This window comes from Mustelus asterias, chromosome 22 (genome assembly GCF_964213995.1).
Source record: "Mustelus asterias chromosome 22, sMusAst1.hap1.1, whole genome shotgun sequence".
In the NCBI taxonomy this organism is placed as follows: domain Eukaryota; kingdom Metazoa; phylum Chordata; class Chondrichthyes; order Carcharhiniformes; family Triakidae; genus Mustelus; species Mustelus asterias.
Window position 1 is genome coordinate 9,102,298 of NC_135822.1, and position 20,885 is coordinate 9,123,182.

Below are 20,885 nucleotides of genomic sequence, written 5' to 3' on the forward strand. Positions count from 1 at the left end.
GCATGTTCTCCCCTGCGTGGGTTTTCTCCGGGTGCTCTGGTTTCCTCCCACAGTCCAAAGATGTGCAGATCAGATGGATTGACCATGCTAAATTGCCCCTTAGTCTCCAAAGATGTGCAGGTTAGGTGGATTGGTTGTACCGAATTCCCCCTTAGTGTTGGGGGATCAGGGCCTGGTTGTTGTGGGTGCAGGCTCGGTGGGTTGGATCGCCTTCTTCTGTACTGTAGGGATCCTATTCTATAAGACCATAAGACATAGGAGCAGAATTAGGCCACTCAGCCCATCGAGTCTGCTCCACCATTCAATCATGGCTGATACTTTTCTCATCCCCATAACCTCTGACCCCCTTATTAATCAAGAACCTATCTATCTCTGTCTTAAAGACACTCAATGACCTGGCCTCCACAGCCTTCTGCGGCAAAGAGTTCCGCAGATTCACCACTCTCTGGCTGAAGAAATTCCTCCTCATCTCTGTTTTAAACAATCGTCCCTTTAGCCTGAGGTTGTGCCCTCTGGTTCTAGTTTTTCCTACTAGTGGAAACATCCTCTCCACGTCCACTCTATCCAGGCCTTGCAGTATCCTGTGAGTTTCAATAAGATCCTCCTTCATCCTTCTGAACTCCAACGAGTACAGACCCAGAGTCCTCAACCGTTCCTCATACGACAAGCTCTTCATTCCAGGGATCATTCTTGTGAACCTCCTCTGGATCCTTTCCATGGCCAACACATCCTTCCTTAGATATGGGGCCCAAAACTGCTCACAATACTCCAAATGGGGGTCTGACCAGGGCCTTATACAGCCTCAGAAGTACATCCCTGCTCTTGTATTCTAGCCCTCTCGACATGAATGCTAACATTGCATTTGTCTTCCTAACTGCCGTCTGAACCTGCATGTTAATCTTAAGAGAATCTTGAATTCTATTCCAAATATTTCTATTTTATATCCTTGCTGAACTACTGCGGGAAAATGATGAATTGAACTGGCATCCACTGCTTCTCACTGGACAGAGTTCATTGTTAATCTATTAATTCCAGATTTGTCCTTTCATTGAATTCAAATTTCACCATCAGCAATGGTGGGATTCGAACCTGGGTCCCCAGATCTTGTCCTGGGTCTCTGGATTACTAATCCACTGACAATACCACGACGACACTGCTTCCCCTCAACGCCAGGGAAGGTCAGTTAGCAAATACTAAATGATAAATCCAAAGTTGGTGACTGCTAAATCTTTGGCAGACTTTACCCCCAACCTTCTGGGAGTGAGCCTGACCTGGTTGGGCAGCACATACACACGCGGGAAGATGGCAGGGCAAGAAAAATAAAGACTACGGCACCGCCACAGCATATATATTTAAGATGTATTCAGCAGAAGGTGTGGCTGCAAACGGAGTGGGGAAGACAGCATTCAGAGACTGCTCACTGACACTCTTCACATAATCTCAACGGTGCAGGAGGCCATTCAGTCCATCGAGTTGCTGTGGTCCCAGGAAAAGGCAGCATTTTACACCCCCCGGCCTATCCCCATAACCCCATGCTTTTAGCATGGCCAATCCCCCTAACCCACACATCTTTGGACACTAAGGGACAATTTAGCATGGCCAACCCCCCTAACCTACACATCTTTGGACACTAAGGGACAATTTAGCATGGCCAACCCCCCTAACCTACACATCTTTGGACACTAAGGGACAATTTAGCATGGCCAATCCCCCTAACCTGCACACCTTTGGACACTAAAGGGGCAATTTAGCATGGCTGATCCACCTAACCTGCACACCTTTGGACACTAAGGGACAATTTAGCATGGCTGATCCACCTAACCTGCACACCTTTGGACACTAAGGGACAATTTAGCATGGCTGATCCCCCTAACCTGCACACCTTTGGACACTAAGGGACAATTTAGCATGGCTGATCCACCTAACCTGCACACCTTTGGACACTAAGGGACAATTTAGCATGGCCAACCCCCCTAACCTACACACCTTTGGACACTAAGGGACAATTTAGCATGGCCAATTCACCTAACCTGCTTCACTTCACCTAAAGCATTGCTAATCACCTCAAGATCTCAGCAGCGGGCGGCACGGTAGCACAGTGGTTAGCACTGCTGCTTCACAGCTCCAGGGTCCCGGGTTTGATTCCCGGCTCGGGTCACTGTCTGTGTGGAGTTTGCACATTCTCCTCGTGTCTGCGTGGGTTTCCTCCGGGTGCTCCGGTTTCCTCCCACAGTCCAAAGATGTGCGGGTTAGGTTGATTGGCCAGGTTAAAAATTGCCCCTTAGAGTCCTCAGATGCGTAGGTTAGAGGGATTAGCGGGTAAACTATGTGGGGGTAGGGCCTGGGTGGGATTGTGGTCGGTGCAGACTCGATGGGCCGAATGGCCTCCTTCTGCACTGTAGGGTTTCTATAAAAAAAAAGTCACCATTTCATTTGTGAAGACCGCCAGCCTCATTTGCCAAAGGAGAACCAACCGTTATCATGATCACCTCGCTTGGCCTTCTGTGGCGCAATGGGCACAGTGCTTCTGGCAGTAAAGACAAGGAGCGGTTACCGCAGTCCAACTGGTTCTCCCCACGTCAGGGGCGGTTCTGTTTACCAGGGTAGTGCTCCTCCAGATTGGAACCAATCTTAGAAAATCTGCACAGACAATGTTTTCACCGTTCCTCACTTTCAAAGGCAGTTTCCTCCGGGCCCTCGCGAGCCAGACCCACAGCTGCTGCTTTTCTTTTAACACCTCCAAACTTAGCTCTTTCTTGCCTTGCCAGGAATCTCTGACCTCGACATGACCTCTGGCATCACCATTTGCTGAATCTTTTCCTCTTAATTCATTTCCTCCCCCCCACCCACTCCTAAAGAACTCTCCATTGCATTGTCCTCAATCGGTGGCACAGTGGTTAGCACTGCTGCCTCACAGCGCCAGGGACCCGGGTTCGATTCCCGGCTTGGGTCACTGTCTGTGTGGAGTTTGCACATTCTCCCTGTGTCTGTGTGGGTTTCCTCCCACAGTCTGAAGGATGTGCTGGTTAGGTGCATAGGCAGGGTAGGTCCATTCAAAAGTCTGACAGCAGCAGGGCAGGGAAGAAGCTGCTCTTGAGTCGGTTGGTACTGGTTTGGTGCATTGGCCATGCTAAATTCTCTCTGTGTACCCGAACAGGCGCCGGAGTGTGGCGACTAAGGGATTTTCACAGTAACCTCATTGCAGTGTTAATGTAAGCCTACTTGTGACACTGATAAATGAACTTTTAAAACTTGATGCTGCTCCTGTATCTCGGGATGATGTGGAGTTGCCGGCGTTGGACTGGGGTGGGCACAGGAAGAAGTCTCACAACACCAGGTTAAAGTCCAACAGGTTTATTTGGTAGCACGAGCTTTCGGAGCGCTGCCTCTTCATCAGGTCAGTCACCTGATGAAGGAGCAGCGCTCCGAAAGCTCGTGATACCAAATAAACCTGTTGGACTTCAACCTGGTGTTGTGAGACTTCTTACAGTATCTGGGGAGACTGCACCTTATACCAAGCTGGATAAATACTAGAACAAAGCACTTAAATTGTCCTTACTGTGAATAGGCAACACTTCCCTCACCCTCGCATTTCCCCCACTCTTTTGCAACAAAAAGCGATAGATGGAGGAAACATTTTACAACCAAGTCCACATTGTTTTCACACACTCGGAATCATGTTAAAGTTCAGCAGGTGTAAACTCCACATCGACAAAGTTATATATAAAGACCGAAAGTGGAAATGAGTTGGGTAACGCCAGAACGGAGTCAAAATAAGATCTTTGGGGAAAAGAAAAAATGCACGGAAAGGTAACAGCTCTCGGACTGACCCAAAACGGATCTGCAAGAGCATTAATTTTATAGCGGCGCCCGGCCGCGCACACAGCCTGAGGGTCTCCCACCGCACACGCGTTCTAAATGCGTGTGCAACTGCACACGTGTTCTAAAGTGTTCACATGTTTTTAAAAATAAGTTTGAAGGAATGGCCATAAGTAGTTTGTTCTGAGAATGACACCTTGGGCAGGAGTTAACAGCCTCGCTTGTCCTGAAGCCGTAAAATCCCGCCCGAGGTCAGCGGACCTTCCCGTTGTCCACCTCTTGCCTGCTCCGAATCCTGTGGTGGGCAGCACGGTAAAGTTCTGGCCCTGATGTTTAAACAAACTCTGCATTGTTTTAATTGATCTGTACCAGATGAAAACATTTAGTTCCGAATATCATGAGAGGAAGTGTTTCGAACTTTTGTTCTTAATTGTTTCAATATTTGTTAAAACACATTGATAAGAGGACGCAACTTTGTTATACATCCAATCACGTAACGTAACTGCCCCATATCCAAAGGAAATGTGTTCCTTGTTTGCAATCGACTGTAAACTCTGGTCCAAGGGCAGCACGGTGGCACAGTGGTTAGCACTGCTGCCTCACAGCGCCAGAGATCTGGGTTCAATTCCCGGCTTGGGTCACTGTCTGTGTGGAGTTTGCATGTTCTCCCCCGTGTCTGCGTGGGTTTCCTCCGGGTGCTCCAGTTTCCTCCCACAGTCCAAAGATCTGTGGGTTAAGTCGATTGACCATGCTAAATTGACCCTTAGTGTCAGGGGATTAGCAGGGTAAATACGTGGGGGGGGGGTTTACGGGGGACAGAGCCTGGATGGGATTGTTGTTGGTGCAGGCTCGATGGGCCGAATGGCCTCCTCCTTTGCTGTAGGGATTTCTATGAAATAAAGGATGAAGTCTTTAGCCTATATGGTTCCAGTTACAGTGGGCAAGTGACACGAGATGACATGCTTCCTAAGCCAACAGAAGAGGTGAATTTGGGCTATTTCCAAATAAAGGAAGAGGAATAATGAGACTGGTGGATAAAAGTTGGAAAACCGTCATTTTTGCTGGCATCGTCATGGTTGCCGGGGTACGACTCTTCTGGACACAGTTCAACATCGCTTCAAAGACAGAAGAGGAAGTTTGTCTGCGCTGGCAACACTCAAGAACTCTTAGGATCGTGAGAGATACGTCTTCACCACTTGCGTCAAGTATACATCAAATCTTGCTTAATAAATTCCGTTTGATCCATAAATATTAGCTGTTTGTAGCTTGCAGGTCAAGAACAACCGAGGACCCGCATGTTAGAAATTAAGTACTCGAACCTCAGAGTTTTTTTGGAAAGGTCTTATACCTCGAAACCCTGAAGTCTTACAGATGATTTCTGACGCACCAACGTCGAACTGTAACAAAAATCCTTCCTCCACCTCAATAGCGGTGCCAACCTCCAGTTCAAAGTTTTAACACCTCTGTTAAAATATCAGAGAGAGTAATTCGATACAAACAAATATATGGAAGAGGCTGGTGAAAGCTTCCTTGAATTCGCACACCCACTTTTTAAAAAATTTGTTCATGGGACATGGCAATCGCAGGCTGGCCAGTATTTACTGCACATCCCTAGTTGGAGGGCAGTTGAGAGTCAACCACATTGCCGTGACTCTGGAGTCACATGTAGGCCAGACTGGGTAAGGACAGAAGATTTCCTTCCCCAAAAGGACATTAGTGAACCAGATGGGTTTTTCCGACAATCGGCAATGGGTTTAATAAGAACATAAGAACTAGGAGCAGGAGTAGGCCATCTGGCCCCTCGAGCCTGCTCTGCCATTCAATAAGATCATGGCTGATCTTTTCGTGGACTCAGCTCCACTTACCCGCCCGCTCACCATAACCCTTAATTCCTTTACTGTTCAAAAATTTATCTATCACGGTCATCAGTTGATTCTTAATTCCAGATTTTTTTTATTGAATTCAAATTCCACCGTCTGCCGTGGCGGGATTCGAACCCGGGTCCCCAGGATATTGGATGAGTTTGTGGATTAATAGTCCAGTGATGATGCCACTCGGCCATCGTCACCCCCAACCTTCACTCGAGTCACTAATGTTGGAAGATTGCCAAGGTTGGCCCAGGGGTTGTTATCTTTCATCACGTTTTTTTATCCCAGATCGCTTACCCCAGTTTTTCAACCTCTCCTGGCTTGTAGGTTTGGCAAGGGTCAATTTAACCCAGATTGTCCCTTCAGGACCTGGGGCTAAAATCCACAGTCTGCTGGACTGGGGGGGGGGGGGGGGGGGGAAATGATACCCAGTGAGACTTTACTGAGACTTGAGAAGGTTTTATTGCCACAACAAACACCAGGGACTGAAAATCCTGAGGTTCACCATCAAAATCCAGCCCCAATCCATCAAGCAAACTTGCCTCCCATCCATTGACTCTGTCTACACTTCCCGCTGCCTTGGAGAAGCAGTCAGCATAATCAAGGACCACACGCATTCTGGACATCCTCTCTTCCACCTTCTTCCGTCGGGAAAAAGATACAAAAGTTTGAGGTCACGTATCAACCGACTCAAGAACAGCTTCTTCCCTGCTGCTGCCATCAGACCTTTGAATGGACCTACCTCGCATTAAGTTGACCTTTCTCTACACCCTAGCTATGACTGTAACAGTACACTCTGCACTCTCTCCTTTCCTTCTCTATGAATGGTCTGTGTAGAGCGCAAGAAACAATGCTTTTCACCGTATACTGATACATGTGACAATAATAAATCAAATCAATCATCTTGGACACATGGACACACACCTGGTTAGTAGAGATCTAAAATCATACATCTGCATGCAATTAATAAAAATATGCACAAAAAGCTACGAATAATTAATCAAAATGCCACTTGCTTGAATTTTCTATTTAAAATATTCACTCAGTTAATGGATTTCATTACTCTGGTCATGAACATTTCACTGCAGATTTTATTTTACTCACCTGTTGTGTCTTCGACTTTATATTTTCCTGGCTCCTCACTCCCATTGCCTCCTCTCGTTGTAGAAACGGCACCTTTGAAAGCCAGAACTATGTCGTGGAGCAGATTGAAGGTTAACTTGTCCTGCGATACGAGAGATTTGGGACATTTTTAAAAAGCGCACCAACCACCAGTTCAGATGTTTCTACCAGAAGAGAAAATGCTGGAAAATCTCAGCAGGTCTGGCAGCGTCCGTAAGGAGAGAAAAGAGCTGACGGACTCTCTTATAATCGGAGAGACCAAGCGTAGACTGGGTGATCGCTTTGCTGAGCACCTTCGGTCTGTGCGCAATCGGGACCCTGACCTTCCGGTTGCTGCCATTTTAACACACGATCCTGCTCCCATGCCCACATGTCTGTCCTTGGCCTGCTGCAATGTTCCAGTGAAGCTCAACGCAAACTGGAGGAACTGCATCTCATCTTCCGGCTCGGCACTTTACAGCCTTCCGGTCTCAACATCGAATTCAACAACTTCAGATGATTTTCTCCACCCCACCTCCACCCCCTTTGTTTTCATTTTATTTTATTTTTTACTGTTCTCTACCTTTTATTTCTTTATTGTCTTTCTTCATTTTTCTTCCCCCACCCACTTTTTCTCCCCCCTTACCTTTTCTTCCCCTTTCTCTCAATTTTACCTCTCTCCCACCCATCTCCCTCCCTCCCCCGACACCTTCATCTGTCACAGTTTACCCTCTGATTTCAGCTTCTCTGCCGTTTGGCCATTCACACCTCTCTGTGGGCTGCCATTAGCAGCCTTTCCCCTGGTTTCTGTGGCTAGGACTCATCTTTCATTCCCTCCCTCTGCAGCATAAATATCTCCCACTTTCTATGCCTTTTAGCTTTGACAAAGGGTCGCCTGGACTCGAAACGTCAGCTCTTTCCTCTCCTTACTGATGCTGCCAGACCTGCTGAGATTTTCCAGCATTTTCTCTTTTGGTTTCAGATTCCAGCATCTGCAGTAATTTGCTTTTATCAGATGATTCCACAGCAGTTACGGGTGTAAAAAAAACAAAAGGTCATTTCATATTGCATCAACTAATGAACCCAGTTAGAATCCCTATAGGGCAGAAGGAGGCCATTCAGCCCATCGAGTCTGCACAGACTCTTACCCAGCTTACCCCGTAACCCCATGTATTTTTACCCCTCCATTCCCCCTAACTGATATATCTTGGGACATTCTGCTGTTTGAGATATAAACTTGGATGAAAACGTACATGGGTGGGTTAGTAAATTTGCAGATGACACAGAGATAGGTGGAGTTGTGGATAGTGTGGAAGGTTGCCAAAGGATGCAGTGGGATATGGATCAGTTGCAGATATGGGCGGAGAAATGGCAGATGGAGTTTAATCCCGGCAAGTGTGAGGTGCGGCACTTTGGGAGATCAAATGTTAAGGGAAGGTATACAGTTAATAGAAACCATAGAAACCCTACAGTGCAGAAGGAGGCCATTCGGCCCATCGAGTCTGCACCGACCACAATCCCACCCAGGCCCTACCCCCACATATTTACCCGCTAATCCCTCTAATTACGCATCTCAGGGACAATTTGTAACCTGGCCAATCAACCTAACCCGCACATCTTTGGACTGTGGGAGGAAACCGGAGCACCCGGAGGAAACCCACGCAGACACGAGGAGAATGTGCAAACTCCACACAGACAGTGACCCAAGCCGGGAATCGAACCCAGGACCCTGGAGCTGTGAAGCAGCAGTGCTAACCACTGTGCTACCGTGCCGCAGGACTCTGAACAGCATTGATGTACAGAGGGATCTTGGGGTTCAAGTCCATCGCTCCCTGAAAGTGGCCAAGTAGATAGAGTGGGAAAGAAGGCATATGGCATGCTTGCCTTTATTGGTCGGGGCATTGAGTACAAGAGTCAGGATGTCATGTTGCAACTTTGGTTAGGCCTCACTTACAATATTGCATTCAATTCTGGTCGCCACATTACAGGAAGGATGTGGATGGAGGCTTTGGAGGGAGTGCAGAAGAGGTTTACCAGGACGCTGCCTGGATTAGAGAGTATGAGCTATAAGGGGAGGCTGGACAAACTAGGGTTATTTTCTCTGGAGCGGCGGAGGCTGAGGGGAGACCTGATAGAAGTCTATAAAATTATGAGAGGCACAGATAGGGTTGAGAGTCAGAATCTTTCTCCCCCCAGAGTTGAAATTTCTAATACTCGGGGGCACGCACTTAAGGTGAGAGGTGAAAGTTCAAAGGAGAGGTGAGGGCGCAGATATTTTTTTTAAACACAAGAGATTGGCAGGTGTCCGGAACGCATTACCAGGGGTGGTGGCGCAGACAGATACGATCGGGGTGTTTAAGGGGCTTTTAGATCATAGAAACCCTACAGTACAGAAAGAGGCCAATCGGCCCATCGAGTCTGCACCGACCACAATCCCACCCAGGCCCCAGCCCCATATTCCTACATATTTTACCCGCTAATCCCTCTAATCTACACATCCCAGGACACTAAGGGGCAATTTTAGCATGGCCAATCAACCTAACCCGCACATCTTTGGACTGTGGGAGGAAACCGAAGCACCCGGAGGAAACCCACGCAGACACGAGGAGAATGTGCAAACTCCACACAGACAGTGACCCAAGCCGGGAATCGAACCCAGGTCTCTGGAGCTATGAAGCAGCAGTGCTAACCACTGTGCTACCGTGCCCGGGTCCCTGGCGCTGTGAGGCAGCGGTGCTAATTACTGTGCCACCCTGAAGTATGTCTAGCGCCCTTGCAGCTCAAGTTAGATCTCAGGAAAAAAAACCAGCGGAGGAGGAACAAAATGGAATCAACTCAGATCCACATCGACTCAGTTTCAAGTCAAGCTTGGCCATTCTCCATCTGTTACCAGCTGCGCGTCAGGAACAGTGCGTTCTCCTGACTGAAACATCCCAGCAGTTTGGAACAATGTTGTAAATTATCTCACTCCACGCAATATGTTAAAAAAAGAGAGAGTGCTTGCAATCCAACCATGGCACTTTTGTTTTAGACTCTAAACCGTTCTAACAACTGAACCTTCTGCGATGACTGGATGCTGTTCAAAAAGAATTTTCTTCTTCTGTCTTAAATCGCTGTCAGGTTATTTTTAGCCCACAAAATTTCAACTGACGTCACGGACAATGGGAGTACCCGATTCGTAGGCAACTATCAGCTGGAAGTAGAACAATTCCCCAGACGGGATGTTCAAAGACACTGATCTGTTGTGACGATGTGTCAGGCGCTTTGTACATCTGCACCTACTTCAGTCACCAACCAGAACATCTATTTCTGCGATCAGGAGACAGCGCCATTTAAGTGAAACACACAACCATTTTTTTGGAATTTTGTTCCGACAGACCTTTTGCTGGGGAAAGCGCCAACTGGTTAAATTTTTTACACAAGATTTTTCATCTGCGTTTGGAAAAAACCCTGTCTGATCCAACATTAAGTCTCACTAGGGACACAGTGGCATAGTGGCAAATGTTACTGGACCAGTATCACAGATTCCCGACAGTGCCATTCGGTCCATCGAGCCTGCACCGACAACAATCCCACCCAGGTCCTACCCCCCTGTAACCCCACATATTCACCCTGACCCTAAGTGGCAATTTAGCATGGCCAATCAACCTAACCCTGCACGTCTTTGGGTACCAAGGGGCAATTTAGCATGGCCAATAAACCCAATCTACACATCTTTGGAATGTGAGACGAAACCGGAGCACCCGGAGGAAACCCACGCAGACACGGGGAGAATGTGCAAACTCCACAAAGACAGTGACCCAAGGCCAGAATCGAACCCGGGTCCCTGGCGCTGAGAGGCAGCAGTGCTAACCACTGTGCCACCCAAAATCCAGCAATCCAGAGGTCCTGACTCATACTTGAGACTGGGGTTTAAATCCCACCATGACAGCTGGGGCAACTTATATTTAATTAAAGAAATCATTAATGATGATCAGGAAGGGCAGCACGGTGGCACAGTGGTTAGCACTGCTGCCTCACAGTGCCAGGGAGCCGAGTTCGATTCCCGGCTTGGGTCACGGTCTGTGTGGAGTTTGCACATTCTCCCCGTGTCTGCGTGGGTTTCCTCCGGGTGCTCCGGTTTCCTCCCACAGTTCAAAGATGTGTGGGTTAAGTGGATTGGCCGTGCTAAATTGCCCCTTAGAATCGGGGGAACTAGCTGGGGTAAATGCATGAGGATAGAACCTGGGCTGGGATTGTAGTCGGTGCAGACGCGATGGGCCGAACGGCCTCCTTCTGCACTGTAGGATTCTATGATTCTGTGAAACTGCCGCCAGCCTTAAAAACACATCTGGCTCCCAAACACTCTACGGGAGAGAGAAGTTGGCATCCTTCCTTGTCTAACTCTCGTGTGATACCAGGTGTACAAAATTGTGGTCTCAACTTAACTGCCCTCCGAAAGGACCAGGCAAGTCTCTACAGGAACACGCACAGGGGGATTGTAGTGACAAGGTTAGGGTGGAGAAGCTGGGGTTGTTCTCCTTGGAGTGAGGGAGACTGGAGGGGAAGATAAACGCGTACATGATTGCGCAGACTTAGATCAGGTTGACATAGACAGGGTGTTCTCGGTAGCTGACCGCAAATGGCTGAGGTGACACAGGTTTTGGGTAAGAGATGCAGGAGTGGGGAGCAAGAACATAATTTACACTGCGATCAGTAATAATGACCTGGAACTCGCTGCCTACAAGGGTGGTGGAAGCAGAGATGGTGACTTCACAGAATCCCACAGTGCACAAAAGGGCCATTCGGCCCATCGAGTCTGCACTGACAACAATCCCATGTTATCCCTGTAACCTTACACTTTTAACCTAGCTAGTCCCCCGGGACATTAAGGGGCACTTTAGCACGGCCAATCCACCTAACTCGCACATCTTTGGACTGTGGGAGGAAACCGGAGCACCCGGAGGAAACCCACGCAGACACGGGGAGAATGTGTAAACTCCACACAGTGACGCGGATCCCTGGCGCTGTGAGGCAGCAGTGCTAACCATTGTGCCACCCATATGCATGTGACAATAATAATAAATCAAATTAAATCAAAATCACAGCACCAGGGACCCGGGTTCAATTCCAACCTCAGGTGACTGTCTGTGTGGAGTTTGCACGTTCTCCCCGTGTCTGCGTGGGTTTCCTCCGGGTGCTCCGGTTTCCTCCCACAGCCTGAAAGACGTGCTGGTTAGGGTGCGTTGTCCATGCTAAATTCTCCCTCAGTGTAACCCGAACAGGCGCCGGAGTGTGGCAACTGGGGGATTTTCACAGTAACTTCATTGCAGTGTTAATGTAAGCCTACCTGTGACAATAATAAATGAACTTAACCGACCCATTTACAGACATGGGGAGAATGTGCAAATGGGCACTTGAGCAAAATAAACTTTCCAGGGGGAGTGGGACAAATTGGATTGCTCTGCAGCGATCCACCATGGGCTCAATGGGCCAAATGGTCTCCTGGGCTGTAATGACTCTACCACTCGCACCATACGGACTGCAGCTCACCACCACCTTCAAGAGCAACTGGCGCGATCCGATTTTGTCACAGGTAGTGGGATACAGTGAAAAGTATTGTTTCTTGTGCGCTCTACAAAGCATACTGTTCATAGAGCATATATGGGAGAAGGAAAAGGGTATGGTGCGGAATATAGCGTTACAGCTACAGGTAGGGTGAAGAGAAAGGTCAGCTTAACATATGATAAAATCATAGGATACGATTATGAATGGGCAAAAAATTCTGGCCTGGTCAGCAATGCACATATCCCAAGAGCAAGTATATTTTGCCTCGGAAAAACAGCCGGCAGCAAGAACCTCACGCACTCCGGACATTCTTTCTTCCACTTCTTCCATCAGGAAAAAGATACAAAAGTCTGAGGTTACGTACCAACCGGCTCAAGAACAGCTTCTTCCCTGCTGCCATCAGACTTTTGAATGGACCTGCCTCGCATTAAGTTGATCTTTCTCTACACCCGAGCTATGACTGTAACACTACATTCTGCATCCTCTCCTTTCCTTCACTATGAATGGTATGCTTTCTCTGTCTAGTACGCAAGAAACAATACTTTTCACTGTACACTGATACATGTAGAATCATAGAATCCCTACACTGCAGAAGGAGGCCATTCGGCCCATCGAGTCTGCACCGACCACAATCCCACTCAGGCCCTATTCCCATAACCCCACATATTTACAATGCTAATTTCCCTGACACTAAGGGGAAATTTAGCATGGCCAGTCAACCTAACCCGCACACCTTTGGACTGTGGGAGGAAACCGGAGCACCCGGAGGAAACCCACGCAGACACGGGGAGAACGTGCAAACTCCACGCAGACAGTGACCTGAGGCTGGAATTGAACCCGGGACCCTGGTGCTGTGAGGCAGCCGTGCTAACCACGGTGCCACCGTGCCAGCCCCTTATTATGTGACAATAATAAATCAAATGTATATTTTAAAAAATACCTACACCAGATCTCGAACGAGCATGCAAGATTGGAGATGTGAATAAATTCCAGCACCATCACAGGGGCGGCACGGTAGCACAGTGGTTAGCACTGCTGCTTCACAGCTCCAGGGTCCCGGGTTCGATTCCCGGCTCGGATCACTGTCTGTGTGGAGTTTGCACATTCTCCTCGTGTCTGCGTGGGTTTCCTCCGGGTGCTCCGGTTTCCTCCCACAGTCCAAAGATGTGCGGGTTAGGTTGATTGGCCAGGTTAAAAATTGTCCCTGAGATGCGTAGGTTAGAGGGATTAGTGGGTAAATATGTGGGGGTAGGGCCTGGGTGGGATTGTGGTCGGTGCAGACTCGATGGGCCGAATGGCCTCCTTCTGCACTGTAGGATTCTATGATTTCTATGATCTCCCTATCAAAACTTGACTTTGTCCAGAAGCAACTGACGGGATTAAATGGATAGAGTGACTCGCGGCCTTGTCTCCAGGAGCAACAGAGCCTAACTTTACTGCATGTTTGAGCTGGATATTTTATAGCACAACTGGAAGCTGAACAACATACCAAACATATTTGTCCCCCAAGGCCACGTTCCAATAGTGTTTTACATTCACTCCAGTCACTTCCTGGCAATCATCATCTACTCTTGACACAAAACACTGTTCAACACTCAAAGCACTCCCAGAAAATAGTATTTTTTTTCCAATTGTAACATTCGTGGCAGATATTACATTAAGCCCTTGTCTAATTCATGTAGAAAACACAGGAACAACTCCATAAAAATTGCATTTGGAGTATTGTGAGCAATATAGGGCCCCGTATCTAAGGCTTTAGAGAGGGTCCAGAGGGGGTTCACGAGAATGATCCTGGGAATGAAGAGCTTGTCGTATGAGGAGAATCTGAGGACTCTGGGTCTGTACTTGATGGAGCTTAGAAGGATGAAGGATTTCATTGATACTTACAGAATACTGAAAGGCCTGGATAGAGTGGACATGGGGAAGGTGTTTCCATTCATAGGAGAGACTAGAATCCGAGGGCACAGACTCAGAGGGACAAAATCAGAGGTAACTTTATGCTACGTCTCAGTGTACAGCAATGTCCTTTAGAACCGAGATGAGGAGTATGCTTTGTAGAGCGCACAAGAAACAATACTTTTCACTGTATCCCACTACCTGTGACAAAATCGGATCGCGCCAGTTGCTCTTGAAGGTGGTGGTGAGCTGCCAGAGGGTAGTGAATCTGTGGAATTCATGCCACAGAAGGCTGTGGAGGCCAGGTCATTGAGTGTCTTTAAGACAGAGATAGATAGGCTCTTGATTGGTAAGGGGATCAAAGGTTACGGGGAAAAAGGCGGAAGAGAATGGGGTTGAGAAACTTGTAAGAGTTTTAACAACACCAGGTTAAAGTCCAACAGGTTTATTTGGTAGCAAACTTATCAGCCATGATCGAATAGCGGAGCAGATCGTAGAATCCTACAGTGCAGGAGGCCATTAGGCCCATCGAGTCTGCACTGAGCACAATCCCATCCAGGCCCTATCCCCATAACCCCATGCGTTTACCTTAGCTAGTCCCCCGACACTAAGGGGCAACTTAGCATGGCCAATCCACCTCACCCGCACATCTTTGGACTGTGGGAGGAAACCGGACCACCCGGACGAAACCCACGCAGACATGGGGAGAATGTGCAAACTCCACAAAGCCAGTGACCCAAGCCGGGAATCGAACCCGGGTCCCTGACGCTGTGAGGCAGCAATGCTAACCACTGTGCCATTGTGCTGCTCCAGATGGGCTGAATGACCTAATTCTGCTCCTGTATCTTATGGTCCGATGGCATTATCTCGATATTACACAAGGCAGCACCCAATTAATGAGTTTGATTTTGACTGACCTCCACTTCTATTTTCCACTTGTCCACCATTCGGTTGGTGACTGCTATCAAATCCGCTTTCTTGCTCTTTGGAGTTAGTTGCTGTTCTTCATCTTCCTCATCGTCACTTGCCACCTGAAAAAAGAGGAAAAAAAATTAATTCTTATTTTAGTGAAGACTTCCAGTGATCACGTGCGCTCATCAAGAAAAGCCACCCTCCCAGCAATCTTGCTGAATCGAGTAAAGACACAAAGAAATAAAGATGACAACCTCAAAAGAAGACTCTGAATATAGATACCAGGAAGAGAAATAAGTTCAATTCCCGGCTTGGGTCACTGTCTGTGCAGAGTCTGCATGTTCTCCCCGTGTCTGCGTGGGTTTCCTCCGGGTGCTCCGGTTTCCTCCCGCAGTCCTAAAGACGTGCTGGTTCGGGTGCAGTGGCCCGAACAGGCGCCGGAGTGTGGCGACTCGGGGATTTTCACAGTAACTTCATTGCAGTGTTAATGTAAGCCTACTTGTGACACTAATAAATAAACTTTAAACAGAACAAAGGAGAAAGGAATGGAGGCCACGTGGATGGGGTTAGATGAAGAGGGGTGAGAAGGGGGCTTGTGTGGCGCATAAATAGCAGGCGAGGTTGTTGGCCTTTCATGGCCCGTTACTCTACTGTAAACACGATCTGACTATCAGTCCACACTGTGAACTCAGATGTCCCTTTACTGCACTGCGACTCATTCTCCACACTAGCTCGACACCGAGTCAGGCTGCTAATTACAGCTGGATTATTGAAGGCTCTGGACCATGGATGGAGGGGTCCGTGCCCGCCAAGAACTCATCGAGTTACACCGACCTTCTTTACGAGTTTAAAATATTGAGGCAGCTGGGAAAGTTCAGATGGTTATCTCCAGCACACAGTCTCAAAGGTGAAAGCTCCCTCACTGGACAAAGTCCTTGCCTTCAACCCAGGTGGATCTTGTGTTTAAGAGCAAGGTGGTTTCCGCACCAGTTGCAGTCAGTCTTGTCCAGACCAGCAGATAGCGAAGACTATAGCTGTCATTACAGGGTGGACCTTTCCTTTCTGCTGTAAATCTAGTACAGTTCTCATTGCTTCGAATTGGCGTACCACCATCAATGTAATTGCGTGTAGCCTACGCAACATGGATAAATTCTGTGCAGTCCAATAACTACCTTGCAGCACTCATCATTGTACTGGCCAAATTATAGAATGCCTACAGTACAGAAGGAGACCATTCAGCCCATCGAGCCTGCACCGACCACAATCCCTCCCAGGCCCTATCTCCGTAACCCCACCCCTGACACTAATGGAAAATTTAGCATGGCCAATCCATCTAACCCGCACATCTTTCAGACTGGGGGAGGAAATCGGAGCACCCGGAGGAAACCCACGCAGACACGGGGAGAACGTGCAAACTCCACATAGGCAGTGACCCAAGGCCGGAATTGAACCCGGGCCCCTGGCGCTGTGAGGCAGCAGTGCTAACCACTGTGCCACCACTATCTGCACATTAAATTCACAATTACCACTAGATTCAATGTGAAGATTGGGGCGGCACGGTGAGACAGTGGTTAGCACTGCTGCCTCACAGCGCCAGGGACCCGGGTTTGATTTCCGGCTTGGGTCACTGTCTGTGCGGAGTTTGCACATTCTCCCCATGTCTGCGTGGGTTTTCTCCGGGTGCTCCGGTTTCCTCCCACAGTCCGAAAGACGTGCAGGTTAAGTGCATTGGCCATGCTAAATTCTCCCTCAGTGTACCCGAACAGGCGCCGGAGTGTGGTGACATGGGGATTTTCACAGTAACTTCATTGCAGTGTTAAGTCTACTTGTGACACTAATAAATAAACTTTATATTAAAAAGAACTGTGGGGCTGGAAGGAGAGGTTACAGAGCTAGGGAGAGGGCAAGGTCTTGGAGGGATTTGAAAACAAGGGTGAGAATTTTTAAATCAAAATGTAGCTCGACCGGGAGCTAAAGTTAGTCAGCGAGCAAGCGGGTGATCCGGTCCCTTGGGGGCAGCATGGTGGCATAGTGCTTAGCACTGCTGCCTCAAAGCGCCAGGGACCCGGGTTCGATTCCCGGCTTGGGTCACTGTCTGTGTGAAGTTTGCACGTTCTCCCCGTGTCTGCATGGGTTTCCTTCGGGTGCTCCAGTTTCCTCCCACACTCCAAAGATGTGCAGGTTAGGTGCATTGGCCATGCTAAATTGACCCTTAGTATCAGGGGGACTAGCGAGGGTAAATGCATGGGGTTATGGGGATAGTGATCGGTGCAGACTCGATGGGCCGAATTGCCTCCTTCAGCACTGTAGGGATTCTATGATTCAATGGAATTCAACCCATCTTAATAAACTTGTGCTGTCGGATCTGGAGGTCTTGCGGTGCAGAGGACCCTGCACCTGGGCCAGAGGGACCGGGTTCAAATCCCACTTCAGGACTTGACGGCCATGGAAGGTGCGCTTATAATGCGATCAAACAAGCTGATTATCGGTCTGTGAATCCTTCCAATGCGCCTGATAGCAGGCGGGTAAGAGTGGGAGAGCTTCCTGGTTGACCATACTGCAAGCAGGCAATAACAAATCACTGCAGTACTTGGCTGACCGTAATAACGGACCGATCCAGTGGAGGCCCACAGTTGCTAACACCCTCTCAGGGCCTGGTAGATACCTTGAAGGAGGAGAAAGTGCGCTCACTGAACACCTTAAGTATCCAGAGTACTAACACCCTTGCCAACAATGCGAATAGAAATGTTTGCTCCATTTGCCCGATTTAAGAAGTCTCACAACACCAGGCTAAAGTCCAACAGGTTTATTTGGTATCAAGAGCTTTCGGAGCGCTGCTCCTTCTTCAGGGTCACCTAACGAAGGAGCAACGCCCCAAAAGCTCATGATTCCAAATCAACCTGTTGGACTTTAACCTGGTGTTGTGAGGCTTCTTACTGTGCCCACCCCAGTCCAACGCCGGCAACTCCACCTTCCGATTTAAGAGTTTGCTTTGTTTAAACGCCAGCGTTTTAAGTCGGGACTGGAATGCGACTACTTCCCAAAACAGCCAGAGGTTGAAATAAAAGCAGAGATAACCTCGAGTTCCTCTGGCAGGACGTGCACCGCATTCTCCTCATCTTCCGAACTGTCCGTGTCATCAAAGTTCAGCAGCTTCTGATCGTTTTGCTCCAGGAATTTGAAAAACTCGGGGTCCTTCTCCCTCAGTCGCGACAGCTGTTCTTTATGCTCCCGGGCAGCACCTTTCTGTTTTTCAGTCCTGAAGAGAAAAAAAAAAACTTCTTTCAACTCATTCTTGTTTTAAAAAAGCTCGACTCCCTTCTATAGAAGGTATGCAGCAGGAAATGTCACAACAGAGACATCATCACCAAGGCAGCAAGGGGCCGAATGGCCTCCTCCTGCACTGTAGGGATCTAATGAACATCACAACCAGATTCCACTAATTGCCAAGCAGTTTTAGCAACTGTTAAATTAAAGGAAAGCACAAAATGATTTATTAATTAGTGTCAGAAGTCGGCTTACGTTAACACTGCAATTAAGTTACTGTGAAAATCCCCTAGTCGCCACACTCTGGCGCCTGTTCGGGTTACACTGAGGGAGAATTTAGCATGGCCAATGCACCCTAACCAGCACGTCTTTCAGACTGTGGGAGGAAACCGGAGTATCCGGAGGAAACCCACGCAGACACGGGGAGAACATGCAGACTCCGTGCAGACAGTAACCCAAGCCGGGAATTGAACCCGGGTCCCTGACACTGTGAGGCAGCCGTGCTAACCACTGTGCCACCGTGCCGCCCAATGTGTTTGACCCTCAGGTGAACATCAAACCCAAAAATATTTTCTCTCCTTCAACACATCTAGTAAGTGTTCGGCTGAACCACTCCTGGTTATAGTGAGTTCTGCATTGTCACCGCTTGCAGAGTGAAGGAGTTTCGCCCGAGTTCCCTGTGTCGAAGACAACCTGTTTGCTCATTGTACCCGTGTCAGGTCAAGGTACCCGGTGCTGTGAGGCAGCAGTGCCAGCCTCCGTGCCGCCAAAATGGCAAAGCAACAGTGAATGAGAGTTCCTTCCCGTTAGGAATACTGTGTAAGCTGGGACACACTGGGAAGCATTCCTGCCTGCTGGAATCCCCCCTTTTTGATGATCTCTCGATCTCAATTCCATCCCCCCACATTCAGCCTTCACAAAATCCTTCTCAACCTTTACAGCTGCAGTTCGTCCCTGATAAGGATTTCTTATCACTCTGCAATCTTCGCCACCAAGATCAAGAGATTCGAACGTACGCAAGATCTCTTCATGTTTCACCTTCTCGAATTCCTTACTGTCATCGATAAAACACAAGCTACATCCTTGTCCATCTCTATGGTCGTTTCTGACAGAATGCGCACTATAAAAAGATAGAATTCCTCACCCCTCGATCTTTCACAAAACCACACTGAAGATCTGCAATTTCTGGCTCTATCTTCCTCCTCACCCTCCTCATCTATGAATTGTAGGGATATGGGGGCCTGGGTGGGATTGTGGTCGGTGCAGACTCGATGGGCCGAATGGCCTCCTTCTGCACTGTAGGGTTTCTATGATTCTATCAGTACCCCAAGGAGGATCTTAGTAAAGTGACTCTCCGTCTACACTCCTCGGAAAAGCAGCCGGCATAATCAAGGACCCCGTGCACTCCGAACATACTCCCTTCCATCTTCTTCCGTCGGGAAAAAGATACAAAAGTCTGAGGGTTAGGTACCAACCGACTCAAGAACAGCTTCTTCCCTGCTGCCATCAGACGTTTGAATGGACCTACCATATATTAAGCTGATGATTTGGAGTTGGGGGACCAAGTATAGTGTGTCAAAGTTCGCAGATGACACTAAGATGAGTGGGAGAGCAAAGTGTGCAGAGGACACAAAGTCTGCAAAGGGATATAGATAGTCTAAGTGAGTGGGCGAGGGTCTGGCAGATGGAGTACAATGTTGGTAAATGTGAGGTCATCCATTTTGGTAGGAATAACAGCAAAATGGACTATTATTTAAATGGTAAAAAAATTGCAGCATGCTGCTGTGCAGAGGGACCTGGGTGTCCTTGTGCAAGAATCACTAAACGTTGGCTTGCGGGTGCAGCAGGTAATTAAGAAAGCAAATGGAATTTTGTCCTTCATTGCGAGAGGGATGGAGTTTAAAAACAGCAAGGTTATGTTGCAGCTGTATAAGGTGCTGGTGAGGCCACACCTGGAGTACGGTGTACAGTTTTGGTTTCCTTACTTGAGAAAGGATACACTGGCACTGGAGCGGGTGCAGAGGAGATTCACTAGGTTGATTCCGGAGTTGAGAGGGTTGGCTTATGAGGAGAGACTGAATAGACTGGGACTATACTCATTGGAATTCAGAAGAATGAGGGGAGATCTTATAGAAACATATAAGATTACGAAGGGAATAGATAAGAGAGCAGGGAAGTTGTTTCCACTGGCGGGTGAAACTAGAACTAGGGGGCATAGCCTCAAAATAAGAGGGAGCAGATTTAGGACTGAGTTGCGGAGGAACTTCTTCACCCAAAGGGTTGTGAATCTGTGGAATTCCCTGTCCAGTGAAGCAGTTGAGGCTACCTCATTGAATGTTTTTAATGTTAAATGGTGAGCGGGTAGGCAAGTGGAGCTGAGTCCACGAAAAGATCAGCCATGATCTTATCGAATGGTGGAGCAGGCTCGAGGGGCCAGATGGCCTACTCCTGTTCCTAGTACTAATGATCTTTCTC

General features: G+C 48.2%; 1 protein-coding gene across 1 annotated transcript in view; it reads right to left on the reverse strand.

Annotated features, from left to right (window-relative positions):
- noc2l (NOC2-like nucleolar associated transcriptional repressor) overlaps positions 1-20,885 on the reverse strand; it is a 170,326-nt gene that overhangs the window by 141,072 nt on the left and 8,369 nt on the right. The window contains 3 exon segments of the mRNA XM_078238736.1: positions 6,792-6,912; positions 15,149-15,262; positions 18,222-18,402. Coding sequence (XP_078094862.1) covers positions 6,792-6,912; positions 15,149-15,262; positions 18,222-18,402 — 416 coding nt within the window.